Source organism: Panthera tigris, chromosome C2 (assembly GCF_018350195.1).
Source record: "Panthera tigris isolate Pti1 chromosome C2, P.tigris_Pti1_mat1.1, whole genome shotgun sequence".
Lineage (NCBI taxonomy): Eukaryota > Metazoa > Chordata > Mammalia > Carnivora > Felidae > Panthera > Panthera tigris.
The window spans coordinates 143,247,662-143,263,463 of record NC_056668.1 but is presented as its reverse complement, the minus strand read 5'-3'; the positions used below and the strand labels follow the sequence as shown (position 1 = coordinate 143,263,463).

The following is a 15,802-nucleotide window of genomic DNA, read 5'->3' as shown; positions in this document are numbered from 1 at the left end:
ATCAATGTAATATCCCACATCCAACAAGGATAAGAAATTTGATCTCAGGCATTTGGGAGCCACCCCTTACTTTCCTTAGGTTCCTATAAATTGGAAAGAAATATATGATGCCTGAAGAGTGAAGACAGATCATTACTCTACAACCCATAGTGGTTTCAAGAATAACAACATTGTTGTTCCAGTCCCTTGAAGTCAGACAGTCTAACAGCTTCTTTGCCACGCTGAGGCAAAAGAAGCTTTTTGGAAGTTGGGAACCTTGATGGCATGAGTTCAGCATCCCTCTGGGTGACACAGTGCCATTTTCCTCTGAGGTACTGCCGCTGCCCAGGGCACTGACAGACTTTGTCCTCTTCCAAGTCGGAGAGGCTCTTCTCTGCACAGATGCCCTTGCCCGTCCCTCTCAGAGGCACTGACTTCTCTGTACCCAGTCCACCCTTCCCACCCTTGAGGGACTCAGGTCAGGAAGACAGGCAAGCTCTGCTTTTGATCTCTACAACAGAAAATTCCCCTGAGACAGGGGAGCACCAGGGGCCTGACTACCTTTTAGAATAAATGAAATGGGAAGACACAATCAAAACAAGTATTATCAACCACCCATTGGTGTTTGGTTGGCTGTGGGGAAGAATTTCTTCGCTAAGGGACTTCGAGTATTAGAATAGATAGGTCCTCCTCCCTCCTCTCCCCTTGGCACCCTGCTTCCTTATCCCCCCTATTACTTTCCCTTCACTTTCCCCCACAGCACTCATCAACAACTAACATACCTTCTTATCTTTCATTATTGTCATTTATTTGTTTACTATGGGTCTTACCCTATTAATTTAAGTCTCATGAGGGCATTTGAATTTTGTCTGTTTTATTTACATCTGAGCCTAGAAGAGTCACAAACAACAGGAGCTCAGTAAGTGTTATTAAAAATAGATTTTTTTTTTGTTCAGGGTGGCATTGATACAATCCAGTCAGAAAATTGGAGATGAAAATGAAAGGCTACTATATTTTAATCCTGAATTATGTGATTAACCCTAGAAAAGGAGAAGAAAAATTTATAAACATGATAACTATCAAAGACAATACAGAACTTCAGTTTTTATACAGAATTCAGATCTGTAAAATATTTCATGGGCCCATTGATTTAGCCCATGATATTAGTAGTATATTTTTTCTTAGGAAAAAGAGTGTGTCTAATTTCAAGTCCTTTAAATATGCAAAAACTCGTACCTAATTTTAAAACTAAAGTAATTCAATCAAATGATTTTTAATGTGACCTATGTTGGGGAGGGTAGAGTCTCACTACAATTCTGTAGATACAACAGTAACATCTATGATCCAAAATTATCATTCTGGTTATATCAATATTAAAGTTAACTGCAAAATAAGTACTTATAATTTAGAAAATGTATTTTTTACACACAACGTTCAGCATATATTAAAGACCTGAAAAACTAGAATCATAGGTACTTAGCCTACTTTATTGAGCTTCATAAATTCACTGGAATGACTTCACATATTGACCATTACTTTAAGTTATGTCTTACATAATATGTCTTTAGAAACATAAGGATATAATTCATACATTTCATAATCTAAAAAAATACGAAATGATTTTCCTTTGGGATGCATCTCCACTAAATGTTTGGGGATCAACACTACTGCCTATTCTAAGGTATTCTTCCTAGTGATTTACGTTAATTGCTGCTATTTATACATTCAAACTTGCAGTGCAGCTCGCTGACTCTAACCATGCGTTGCCCTGATGCATGGTTCTATTTACTATCTCACCAAAGCTATCGCTCTTCCCCTCTGTTGGGAAGATTGTTTTCACTTACAGCAATTCAGTAGAAAGTTAATCACAAGGATATCTTGTCCTCCTTAAATTGGATTTCTCCAAAAGCAACCAGTAATCCAGACAGTAAGAACATTCCTGTTCCTTGGATGCACACTAGAAGACAGTCAGTCACAGCACACCCACGTGCATCACACACTCCTTGGCTTCCTAATACCCTCCACTCTCATCTCTCATCTTTAACATAGGTTCATAGAATCTTCATATAATCAACTCTGGATTATTTAGACAGTTTATTCCAATTTTTGAACACCAGAAGCAAATACTGCTTTCAAGATCTTATTAATTTATTGTTTACTCTAAGTTTCCAAAGACATAAATAGGAATTTTGCTTACTCTAATTCAGCAGGGTTTTAAGATGAAAATAATTTATGTCCCCCACTCCCCACACTAACGTTAAGTGTGAACTAGCTAGATTGACAAAAAAAAAAGTTCTAGTTCTGTTTAGTCTGATCCTTTACAGAGATCTGAGAGACTATGTATCACACCTGAGAGATAATACTGAGAATGCAAAGAATACTAGGGGAGAAATTAGGAAGAAAGAATAAGGAAATCTGAGAGTCCAATTAAAGTACAATTCCATTACTTGGCTTGAAATATTGGGAAATATTACCAAATATAACCAAAACAGGAACTGAGTATTCCTTGCAATGCTGGGTATAGAGGGAGGGGTAGGAAGCCAAGCAGTTTAAAATAGTCTGAATCGAAAATGAAAAAATTGCAGGCTATGATATAAACTTTTTATTAACATATATTTACTAACATAATGTCTACTTATTTAGATATTGAATATATAAGTTCTTTTCCTATTAGGATAGACAACTACTATATGCTGTGGTTATTATTTTTTTTAAGAAGTCTCAGTCTGACACTTTAGGCTGGTCTATTATTTACACTGACATCCTTCTGAAAACAATTTTTATACAAACAATAGATCGGTCATTTAGTGTGATGGACCTGAAATCAGATTTTGAGAGGAGAGAAAAAGTCTTAAGAGGGCCCCAGCTGTCATTGCAGGGAGAAAATCAACCACCACCAAAGGAGAGAAACTATTTAAAAGGACAGGGGGGTCTAACATCACAATTTTGCTAAAGATTTGTCTGGCTTGTTTAGCACCACAAACTCATAAACACATTTACACATTTCACACACACACACACACACACACACACACTAAAAATATACATTTTGGCGGTGCCTGGGTGGCTCAGTCAGTTAAATGTCTGACATCAGCTCAGGTCATGATCTAATGGTTTGTGAGAGTTCAAGCACCACAGTAGGCTGTCTGCTGTCAGCACAGAGCCTGCTTTGGATTCTCTGTCCCCCCCTCTGTCTGCCCCTCCCCCACTTGCTCTGTCTCTCTCTCTCTCTCTCCCTCTCTCTCAAAATAAACTTAAAAAAATAACATTTTCATAAACACCTTCTTTAGCTAATTCTAATAAAGATAGAAAGTAGGTATGATTTGGTATGCTACTGAAGATTAGAAGCAGATAGAAAGTAGGTAAGATAACCTGCTATATAGTGGTTCTTCAGATTCACCAAGGAACTATATAGATTCACAGAACACTCCCCAGTATGTAGGTTCAGGAATAGCTAGATAGATATGCACACACGTGTGTGTATTTTTTATCCTAGTTTTATTGAGAAATAATTAACACCCATCACTGCAGAAGTTTAAGGTACACTGCAGGATGTTTTGCTTTACATATATCGTGAAATGGTTACCGCAATAGGTTCGGCTAATATCCATCTTCTCATATAGATACAATAAAAAGAAAAGAAAGAAGAAAAAAATTGTTTTCCATATGATGAGAACTCTCAGGATTTACTCTCTTAACAACTTTCCTATAAACCACACAGCAGTGTTAGCTACAGTCATCATGGTGTACCTTATAACCCCTAGTACTTACTGATCTTCTAGCTGGAAGTGTGTACCCTTTGACTACCTTCTTCAGTTCCTTCCCCCCACCCTCCACTTCTGATAACCACAAATGTGATCCCTTTTTCTGAGTTTGTTGTTGTTTGGATTCCATATGTAGGTGAGGTCATATAGTATTTGTCTTTCTCTGTCTGACTTATTTCACTTAGCATAATTCTTTCAAAGTCTATTCATGTTGTCAACAAATGGTAGAATTTCCTTATCTTTTTTAATGGCTCAATAACAAAGAACAGTAATGTTTTTAAAGAGCTCTATGGGATAATGTGATACTGAGCAATTTTGGGAACCAACAGTAGAGTATAAAACAAAAACAAAAACAAAAAAACAAAAACACAAATCCTGGCATCAAGTACCGATGTTTGTATTAAATGATAACCAATTACTTCTAAGGTTACAAGAGAATAAAATAAATACTAAGCTTTAATGACAGCCATGGAGATTCTAAATCTGTGGCCAGGAATCAATACACTAAACATGAAGAAAAAAGCTTTTACACCTTTGTCAAACTTTGTAAAGTTCTGGTTTATGGTTAAGTTAATTAATCAAGTAGGTTGAATTAACAGCATGATATCAGTAAGAAGGACTTTGGGATACTCCAGTTTACAGATGATAGCTTATTATAAATTTGGTATGCTACTGAAGATTAGAAGCAGATGGCTCAATATAAATGTCAAGAAGGTTGACATATAATGTAAAAACCTGGAGTTTGTAATCAGAAGACCTAGGCTTCAGTCCCAGTTCTGTTGCTGTGTGATCTCAGGCAAGTCACTTAACCTAAGCTTCAACTTTCTTAACAATGAACGAAGATCACATGCGATAGTGTATGTAAAAAGTACTTTATAAAATGTAAAGCATTTTTCGAATGTCCATTAGTAATGTCATAAGTGATGAGAACATAAATATTTATCATTTGGTCTATGCAATCCAAGAAAATGAGATAGGAACTCTATTCACAGTAGGGAGGAGTTGACTGAGTATATGTTTTATTTCCGTTGGAGTTCTATTAAAGAGTCTATTACTAATTAAAAAATTTTTTTGATGTTTTTATTTTTGAGAAGGAGAGAGACAGACAGACAGACAGGTAGAGAACACGTTGGGGAGGGCCAGAGACAGACAGAGGGAGACACAGAATCTGAAGGAGGCTCCAGGCTCTGAGCTGTCAGCACAGAGCCCGATGCATGGCTCGAACTCATGAACCATGAGATCATGACCTGAGCTGAAGTCGGACGCTTAACCAGCTAAGCCACCCAGGCACCTCTATTATTAATTTTTTAAGTTACTAATTTAATCAATGCTTCTGTAGTATTAGGTGTCAAGTACAGTTTTAAGCACTTTACAAACAACTCATTTTAACTTCTTAACAAGCTCAGGAGGTGGGTACTATTGTTATCTTCATTTTACAAAACTGAGGCACTGAGTTTAGAACTTGCCCAAGCTCATATAGCTAGTAAGTGACAGAGCTGGAATTCATACACATCAAGCTCCAGAATTCATGGGCTCTACCACTATAAAATTTTATTTCAATAAAAGGCAAGTCTGTTTCACAAATCTCAAAGATGGTGTTATGAAAAGGCTCATAGCCCATATCATAAGAAATACAGTGTACTGAAAATAACAGAAAACTGCCATCTGGATTTTCTGTATCAGGTCATATTTACACTACTTAGGAAAATTTTTTCTAGGATTATTATCAGTAGTTGAAAACTTAAATCACCATTGAACATATGGTTAAATATTTGATCCCAATTTTTAAAAAGAATCAAAAACTTAAATCAACTTTATTTATTATGTACAGTTTAAAGAATTTTACATATTCTGATTTCAAGTTGTAGACTTTTATTTTGCAAAACTAAGTATATCACTGAGTCTACAGCAAGAGAGTTGCTGTAAATACTGCTATGTAAAATGACAGTATTAGTAACAAATTGTTAGTAATGAAGTATTACTAATATATTGATGAAATAGAGCACAGGAAGCAAAGTGAGCACTGAGCCAATAGATAATTTTTAAGGCCTCTGCTCATCTAAAGCACTGCTCTAGGGGTGCCTGGGTGGCTTGGTCGGTTAAGCGTCTGACTTCGGCTCAGGTCATGATCTCACGGTCCGTGAGTTCGAGCCCTGCGTCGGGCTCTGTGCTGACAGCTCAGAGCCTGGAGCCTGTTTCAGATTCTGTGTCTCCCTCTCTCTCTGCCCCTCCCCTGTTCATGCTCTGTCTCTCTCTGTCTCAAAAATAAATAAACGTTAAAAAAAATTTTTTTTTAAAAATAAAGCACTGCTCTAGCTAGGCTGCCTGTTATAGCTAGGGACATTCAACAGAACTGGGAAAACAGGTTTAAATCAACCAGGAAAATAACATGTGCTTATTTATCCCGGGCTTAAAAATGCCAGGATTGGTCTAACAGATTTTAAGCAACAGTATGTATGGTTATCAAGACCTGGACCTAAAGGAAAGTTAGTTGGATGCTACTTTCTTTTCTTTTTCTTTTAAGTAGGCTTCACGCCCAGCACAGAGCCCAATGTGGGGCTTGAACTCATGACCCAGCGATCAAGAACTGAGCTGAGATCAAGAGTCGGATACTTAACCAACTGATCCACTCAGATGCACCATATCAGAAGGAATATTTTAGAAAATTATTCGTTAAATAGAAATCCACATTATTTCATGTGTTCCTTCAACCTTATGGGGATGGCCAAATCAAAATGATAGTAAAAGTCTGTTGTTTCAGACTGAGCCACCCAGGCATCCTGGTTGTGATTTTCTGCCCCACATTTGCTTGTTTATTTTTAATAGAATATGTTTATGGGAAAACAATAGTTGTATTTATTACTAACAGATGCCCAGATTCTGCTTCATGATAGAATCACAAAAGCAGGTGGGAGTTCTAGAAGAGGATGGCTAAATATGTGATGCAGAATCAGCACATATTCTGGGAGCTAAACAAATGGTAAGTAAGTGGTAATTCCGAAATTTATTTTCAAAGTTAGTTCAATCAGTATTGTTTAGGGTTTAGCAATAATGGGTTTTGTCTGAGTCATAGACTGGTCCTGGCTTTTGGCTAGAAGATGTGATACAATTAATCAATATGTGGGGGAATTTTTTAAAAACAATGAAAAAAGAAAGTTAATAGATCAATTGTAGACTTTCAGTTATATGATTATGAGTTTTGAACTTCACAATTCCCTAATGGAAGAATGTACCAAAAAGTTACTCCACTACTATTTACTAATTTAAGAACATCAACCTAAAAGACTGATTTTATTTATTTTACATTTTTTAATGTTTGTTTATTTTTTGAGAAAGAGACAGACAGAATGCAAGTGAGGGAGGGGCAGAGAGAGAGGGAGACACAGAATCTGAAGCAGGCTCCAGGCTCTGAGTTGTCAGCACAGAGACCGACACGGGGCTCAAACCCACAAACCATGAGATCATGACCTGAGCCAAAGTTAGACATTCAACCAAATGAGCCACCCAGGCACCCTAAAGACTCATTTTAAAGCAGGCTTACTAATAAGGGATATGACTCTGAAGGCAATTTAGTAAGCCTCATATTTTGGCTTATGAACAATGATCTGACTCTGATTTCTTTAACAGAAACTAAACACTTCTAGAAAATTGAGAAAGCTATATATTGGAATTTCCTAGAAAAGATTACTACTGTTCCAGTGAAGAGTCAATATGAGAAACCTAGGTGATACTTAATACATTTTTCATGCATTTGATGATGGGAAAGGTAGCCACTTGTTCTATCCTTTATAATCTGAGTATAAAGTTGGTCATATTATTTGAATTTGGACTTTTTAACTTCAGTAGAAGTTCACAGCTATCTAAATTCATAAGAGATGAAGTCGGAAGATGACAGAGGTGAATTCAAGAATTTATTTGGAGCAGCAAAGTCAGCATACATAAATGTGAGTGAATCAAAAAGCAGAATAGAGATAGGGAAAGAAACTGGTTTCATTCAGTTGCAAAGAACATGAAAGATAATATTTCCTATTCTCCTTCCAAATTCCATCAAACAAATCCAAAGTATTCTCAAGACATTGCTGATATTGGGGACTATTCACTCACCAAGGAGTCAGATTAAGAAGGCTCTAACTTATCTCCTGCTTTCAATATTTCAGAGCACTTCTGTTTATAGTCAACTAGAAAAGCATTGCAGCAATGGCCTCTTTCAGTCATGTGCTAAAGAATTAAAGGATAAGATGATCAATTAGCTTTATTTCCTCCCATTTCTGGGAGCATGTTAGTTGATAAAAAACACTAAAATTGTATCATTTTTCACATATGATCTTAATCAAAAGAAAAGATCTTTTCTCCTATCTTATTGTTCTTGGTATCTTTTTGGTACTCCTTTCTGTAGATGTGGGTTTCTAGGGAAAGGAAATAAATAATTTTAAATGTATACTTCACCTGTAGTTTCAGTGAAGAACATCAACTAATGTTTATTAAAAACCTCCTACAGAGACTACACTAATTGTGATGAGCATTAAGGGATGTATAGAATTGTCAAATCACTATACTGTACACCTGAAACTAATATAACTTTGTAAGTCAACTATGTTTCAATAATAATAATTTAAAAAGAACCTATTACATGACAAGCACTGTGACAAATGTTTTGCATGTATTATCTCAGCCTCTACAGTATCTTTAGGAGGCAGATACCATTATAACCTCCATTTTAAGATGAGGTATGTGGGATTTGTAAAGACTAAGTGACTCGCCTGTAGTCAATCATCTAGTAGGTAACACAGCCAACGTTCAAACCCAAAAAGCCTGGCTCTAGGGCTTGCCCTTTGAACTACTATGACAAGTTAATTTTTTCCCTAATATACATTACTACAAAAGTTTTCTTGGCATATTAGTCACAAATAAGGTCACAGTTATGGAAACATACTCTAATTTTCTTAACCTTTCTCCAGGCCAAGAACTAAAGAATGCTTAGAAAACAAGCATACAAATAAAAAATCTGAATCCAATAATACCAAATTTACAGCAAATTTTATATCAAATATGGAATTCATACAATAAAAACTTCTGAGAATTTGCTTGTTATGCAGATTATTTGCAAGCAGGAACACGGTGCAAAAACACATATAGAGAAACGATCCCCAACTTATGATGGCTCCACTTAGAATTTTTCAACTTTACGATGGTGCAAAATGATACACATTCAGTAGAAATCATACTCTAGGTTTTGAATTTGGACCTCTTCCCGGGCTAGCGATACGTGGTGGATACTTTCTCATGATGCCGGGCAGTGGCAGCAAGCCATAGCTCCTGGTCAGGCCACAATCACTACAGTAAACAACCGGTACATTGACAACCATTCCATACCCATACAACTATGCTTTTTTTCACTTTCAGTATAGTATTCAATTACATGTAATATTCAACACTTTATTATTCACTAGGCTTTGTATTAGATGATTTTGCCCAACTGTGGGCTAATGTAAGCGTTCTGAGCACATTTAAGGTAAGCCACACTAAGCTATGATGTTTGGTAGGCTAGAAATATTAAATACATTTTGGACTCATGATATCTTCAACTTATTATGGTTTTATCAGAATGTAACCACACTGTAAGATGAGAAATATGTGTTTTATACACACACACACACACACACACACACACACATAATTGATATTACAAATGTAGTTTTCCATGGAGTTAGATCAACAGATTTGCATCCAGTCTTATTCCATTACTCTAAGAGCAAAACACTGCCTGATGATCTAGTTATACACTAATTTGCTAATCCTTATTACAAACTACACTCTTAGAATCTGGATCCTAATAAGCAAAAACACTTGCTCAAGTAGATGTTAATCCATATTTACTTGTTATGATGATTGCAAATGTAATTTGAAAATATCAAGAGTTCTGCTTGGTCACTAGTCCTCCAAAGGGGAACAACAAGGGGCAAACAAAGAGCAAGTCTACCAGAGACTTCCACGATTCAACCTTTTAGAATTAAAAGATGAGAATTTTCCTCATTTTGTAGGCAAATGTGGGGAAAACATTCATAATAAAGCAGGCCACTGCTGATGCATAAGTAAACTGGCATGGTATAGAAAGATAAATAATTTGGACTTTGGAGTTAGACATTGATTCTAATCATTATCTCATCTGTTGGTAGTTGAATGATGTTGGGCTAGACAAGTAGCCTGAATCTTGGTTTCTTTTATATGTCAAATAGTGACAATCTTCATGGGATTGCTATGAGACTTTAAAATTTATATGAAAAGGATCTACTCAACCCACGGCCTATGGCAGAGACTCATTGCATCTTTGCTGTCTCTGGGCTCTTTTAGTCATTGGAGTCATCACAGTGCATGTTGACATCGGAGCCCTTTGTTGGAGGATATTTATTAGACCCAATTTATATTCAATAAATTGATCATCAGTTGGTAAGTTCTACTCATATGTTTATCATTATACAGAAAAGAAATAAACTTACTTTATAAGTTACTACAGGGTGACAAGTTGTGTTATTTCTATTTACAGACTGGAAGATTTAGAGTACTATGATTTTAGTCATTTGGCCAAATTCTTCAGAGTACTGAAATTTCAAAATGGTCCATCTAAAGATACAAGTTACAAAGAACTGGGACATCCTTTGTGCCATCATTAGTGCATTTGTTGGAATAATCCCATGGGCTTAACTAAACAAGGCCTGTATCTTCCTCACTTTGCTTATCTGTTATCTGGTAGGGAGGGGGCAGTAGCAGTCATTCAGGGATCCAGGCTGAGAGAGTAGCAAATCGACATTTCAAACATTTTTGGTCACAGTGCCACGGGGAAAGTGAACTCTGGAGGATGTTGCCCTGCACACATTATGTGCTCAAAAAGGTGGCATTCATCAATTCCACACAACTCACTGGCCCCACCCCACCACAAGTATCAAATATGCAATTCTTTGTAATAGGAGGAGAGAAATCTGGAAATTTTTGGAGAGCACTATTAATGCTACTCCAATTAGGAAACAGAATTAGGAGTTGCAGAGCTCAACTTTAGCAATATGGCATTGCTCCTTGCTCATCTTCCTGGAAAATACAGGCAACTCCATAATATAATGGGTTAATACACAAATGATATCCAAAGACATAGTTGCATACCTACAGGTACACCCTACATACAGTAGTAAGCAGACCACTAAAATATAAAGCCAAAAAAATCCATTCACATCATCGACAAAATAAACCCTTAAATTTTGCACTGGAGCATCATAGCATCAGGGGTGAACTATCTATGTTTTCTTGGCAATATGAAAAACTAGAAAACTGCAGGCCAAGCAATCACTGGTTGGAGTGCATTATTTATGTCCTAGAAAAATTATAATGACTCTATACAACCAATAAGATGGATGATCAACTTAAACCTACTAAAAATTAAATTCAAATTATATATCAGCTTTATCAGCAATATCTATAAATTATGCAGAATGTTGAGTGACAGGAATGACCTTAAAGTCGTGTTCAATCAAACAGATTATTATGGGTTTGACATGTGAACATATGGCAGTAAGCATAATTACCAGGCAAACCAAAGTAAAAGACTAAGCAAAGAAATAGAAGGCAACAGGAAACAGTAAGCCATAACCAAAGTTATATTACTACACTAGTCAAGATAAAGCCGACAAAACTCTGATGGCTCAAGTTGAGAAAATTTAGTCTCTGGCCTACACATTAGATTCATCTGAGGAACTTGAAATTACTGAGGCCTGGCCCTACACCAAGAGATTCTGATCGAAACGCTCCAGAAGAGTAGAGCTCAGGCATTGCTACATTCTTGTTGCTGTTGTCATTTTCTTGTTATTTTGTAAAGCTTTCTAATGCACAGCCAGGCTTCAGAAATGCTAAACTAAGTCATATAGTCTGTCAAGCTAAAAAATAAACTTGCAAATAACGGGTTCTGCAGACATGTATCTACTAAATACAAAAGAACAACATTTGGGTTAATTAGGGAAAGAACTGTATTCCGTGTATCAACTCTTAAAGAAAATAGCCATCTGGCACATGTTCATATTTATTTTAAGTAAGGGGGAAGATGGGTTTCAGCTGTCTATAGAGCTGCTGATTTTATAGTAAATGAAAAAATAACTGTATGAATAAAATAATATAAATTACAAATATACAATCTAAATATTGCCTTCAACTGCTTTCTAAAGTATATCCAGTGTATCTATGAGAAGTTTTATATGTTGGGGAAAAACTTATCCTCTATACCTATCAATAGGCAGTGACAGAGCTCTGTTGTGCTTTCAACGATAAAATTAGTAAGTCAGTGGTCCCATAAATGTATCAACCAGGGGAAACTGACTATTCAAAAAAAAATTGACAAACATGAACTAAAAGAGTTAAATTTTTCATAATCTAAAATATAACAATATTTCATTTTCTCACAGGTGCATATAATGTCTTTGTAGGGTTACATATTTCTCTCCCACCTTAACATATACACTGCAATGTAGTCCATATTTAGTGACAACTCTTAAATATTTAATCACCTGTTAAACGAAGCTTATACAAATTAGGATAAAATGATGTTAAAATAATATATGAAATAAGACTTAGTTGGTTTAAGCAGTAAAAGTTATAAATCCTTTGCCAGTTTTAGAAAAAAAGATAAGACAACTTGTACAATGTGCATCCTCTTCCAATTCTAGAAAAATCTTTAAGAAAGTCCACATTGGCTACTATACAGTATCTTTCACGTGAGTGACCTTTTTTATGGAGGAAGGGGTGTGAACTTAATATCTGGATCAATGTGGTATAGTGTAGAGACAGAATATGATGCTATGGGAGCTCCAGTGAAGAAAGAACCATTAAAATATTAAATTTCTGGGAAGTCTAGACAAGAGAACTGTAGGTTGGGGCTAATACTATCTCCATCTCCCAGGGACAGGGAAATCTCAGCTATCCCTGGATAATACATAGATTGAAATTATTCTTTTTCAACCAATTTCTCATATGTAACATTTTTGTTTACCATTTTTCTACCTTGGTTGGCAGGGTTTCTGGAGTCAACCTCCTTCATTTCTGTTTCTTGAGTAGTTTGGGGCAATGAGGCTTCAATATGAGTCTTCCCATCCTGCTAAGTGGAGATCCTTAGATAGGCAGGAGTGGGGAATCAGAGCACAAAGGAATAATCTGACTTGTGCCAGCTGAATTAGGTAGAAGGGAATTAAAATTTTAGCCTTGAATGAAGAGACCCACAGAGAAAGTCACCCCTATTATTATCAGCTCCAAGGGAACAAGAAAAAGATACAGACAAAAAGAGTGAGACACACACACACACACAAGAGCATGTAGGAAAGGTACCCTGAGTGACAGTAGAGAAGAGAACTGCCCAAGCCTGTGGGCACCCAATGGGTTATCTACCTAGAGTACCTGGCTAGCTGGGAGACTGGGGGAAGGAAAAGGGGAAATGAATACTTTATTTTTCTCTGTTCTCATCCTTGTATTAGGGGTCTGCTTAATTTAAGGAGCCCTGAATTGATGGTCTTTGCCGAGAATTTCCAAGTTTGCTTTAATGCTTTCAGAAAGTTAAAAACTTCTGGCTCCCGATGCTTGAGTTTAGCTTTGTTTAGCATCAGGTTTTTTTCCTTGTCCCAGGGATTAATGGTATGCTCACTGGAATCAACTTAAATTAATCCTCACAGAATTCAAATCTTGAGAGAAATATTAGTTGAGACAATTTAAAAATTCACTTCTAGTTTTCACTTATATTTAAATATAATTTCTTAAGAATGCCTTGCTCTTTACCATATTGTCAAATGTCTAAGATTCTAAGGCCTGCTTCATGAGAGCTAGCAGGTTTTCCCGTCCTTTAGGAAAGGGGAGAAGGGCACAGAAGGGAGAACAATTCTTCCTGTCTTCTGTGGTTGCCAGGAGAAGTGGCTAGGAACACATCCAAAACGTCAAAGCAGAGAAGGTGCCTCACATTAAGATGACTGACTCACAACTACCATGGAATGAATGTATGTATGTTATTTCATGCTTAAATATTTTTATTAAAATGGCCTTCCATTCCAGTTTCTTTCAAGTTGCATGGAAAAAAGATAGTGCTTATGCCAAAGATATAGTAAAAGCCTGTTTTAAACTACCTCAAATTTACACAGATTTACTTACACTGTGGATTAAATGGTGTGGTTTAAATGTACATTCATCTATATGTGTATTGGAACATATATATGTTTCACCATAAAATAGAAACAAAGGAATCCACATTTCTGACATCTATTTTTAAATCAGATTTCTAATGAAAGCATGGTTTGCAGATGAAAAGTTTCAATATTATAAAACAGACACAGATAATTGAATTGATTTATAATAACTAAACCAAACCCACGGAAATAGATCCACGTCACCTACTCTCATTAACCTGAGAGTCCAGCCTATTCATTAATTGTAGTGTGTGATTTAAAGTTTAAAAAGATACTGAAGGAGTTAGTATAATGAAATATTCTGTTTGAAATTTGAAACTCTGGTTGCATTCCACAATTAATTTTCCCTATGAGCTAGGGCTACAACTTAGAGTCTTCTCATGGGAAATTTTAAAAAATTACCAACTGACAATCTTAAAATTGTTTCAAAAGGCAATTATGTAAAGTCCTCCATTGATTCATACTATACTGCCATTAGGAAAATAAACTTTAAAACTGCTCTAGTTTTCACACTTCCTTCGAAAAAACTTCTTCAAAAATCCAAATATTTGGTTTAAACAAATAGTATACTATTTTGTTCATATAAGTATAAAACTAAATAATTATGTATCTTTTAGGTTCTGAGACAAAAATGGCCATAACTAAAAACAAGCACAAGAAGAATAAAACTTGGGATGTTACTGTACCTACCTTTAATGTGATACTATAATGTCCAACAAATGTTGCATTTATCCATGATCTTGAATGGGGATCACCCAGGAATTCTATGTGATACTGTTCAACATTTCCATCCAGGTCATAGGTCACATATTTCCCTTTAAAAGGATCTGGGCAAAGTATCCCTGGCCAGCTTTCAAAAGAAAGTAGTTTTAATTATTTTGATGCTTTAAAAAAAAAAAGGCAGAAATCAATACATCTGTGACAATCATATATCAAACTTTCTCCTAGGAATTTTTAAAACTCCCCCAAATTAAACATATTCATACTTGTATCCTTTAAAAGTAGGATATTCACTTGATAGATGTAATCAGTTGTATCTTTGTAGATATAGAAAGCTTTGGAAAAGTCACATATTTAAGATAAACATAAGATACAAGGAAAAAGAATTATAAGACAGAAGGATGATCTCCAGGATCTGTAAGAGACATTTAGTCAGGGCTAATAGGAAATGTAAGATTCATGGCAGCTTTGAATCAACTCTAACCAATCAGAAGGCTTAATTACTAAAATGTCAACCCACTGACAGTTTCTGACAGGGTAGAAGAGAGCTGGCATTTCCTGAGCCAAAGGGCTCAGGGCTGCCAAAGGGGTACTGGCAGCTTAGGCTGCGATAACACTAAAAATTCTAACTACTGTGGGAAATGCAGAAACAGAGCTCAGCAGTTCTATATTGCCCCTTCCTTGCATCTGCTCCACTGGAAGACCAAATTTCTAAAAATTTTTAGTTCTAGAAATAAGATTTATCCTTTACTAAAAATAAATCTTTAGAGGTATGTTCTTTCGTGACATAAACCTCTAGAAATTCCTTGATAGGTTCATTTTTCCATTTGGCAAAAACATATATATATATATATATATATATATATATATATATATATACATACATATATATATCATATGTATATGTATGTTACATATATAAAGATATATATATCACACATATATATGTGATATATATAAAGATATATATATGTTATATATATAAAGATATATGTATCTGTATATGTATATAGGTGTTTTTAAGATATATATATATATACATCAACTAAGTTTTGACTGTTTTAGCAATCTTTTGAGACTCTGACCTACTGTTCGGAGACTAATGCAGGAAAGGAAGACAGCAAATAAGGTCAG

At 35.7% G+C, this 15,802-nt stretch overlaps 1 protein-coding gene across 1 annotated transcript in view; it reads right to left on the bottom strand.

The window, feature by feature from the left end:
- The window catches only part of ZCWPW2 (zinc finger CW-type and PWWP domain containing 2), an 82,373-nt gene that overhangs the window by 55,924 nt on the left and 10,647 nt on the right, over positions 1–15,802 (bottom strand). Inside the window, 1 exon segment of the mRNA XM_015544438.2 lies at positions 14,639–14,798. Within this exon segment, the coding sequence (XP_015399924.1) occupies positions 14,639–14,798 (160 nt within the window).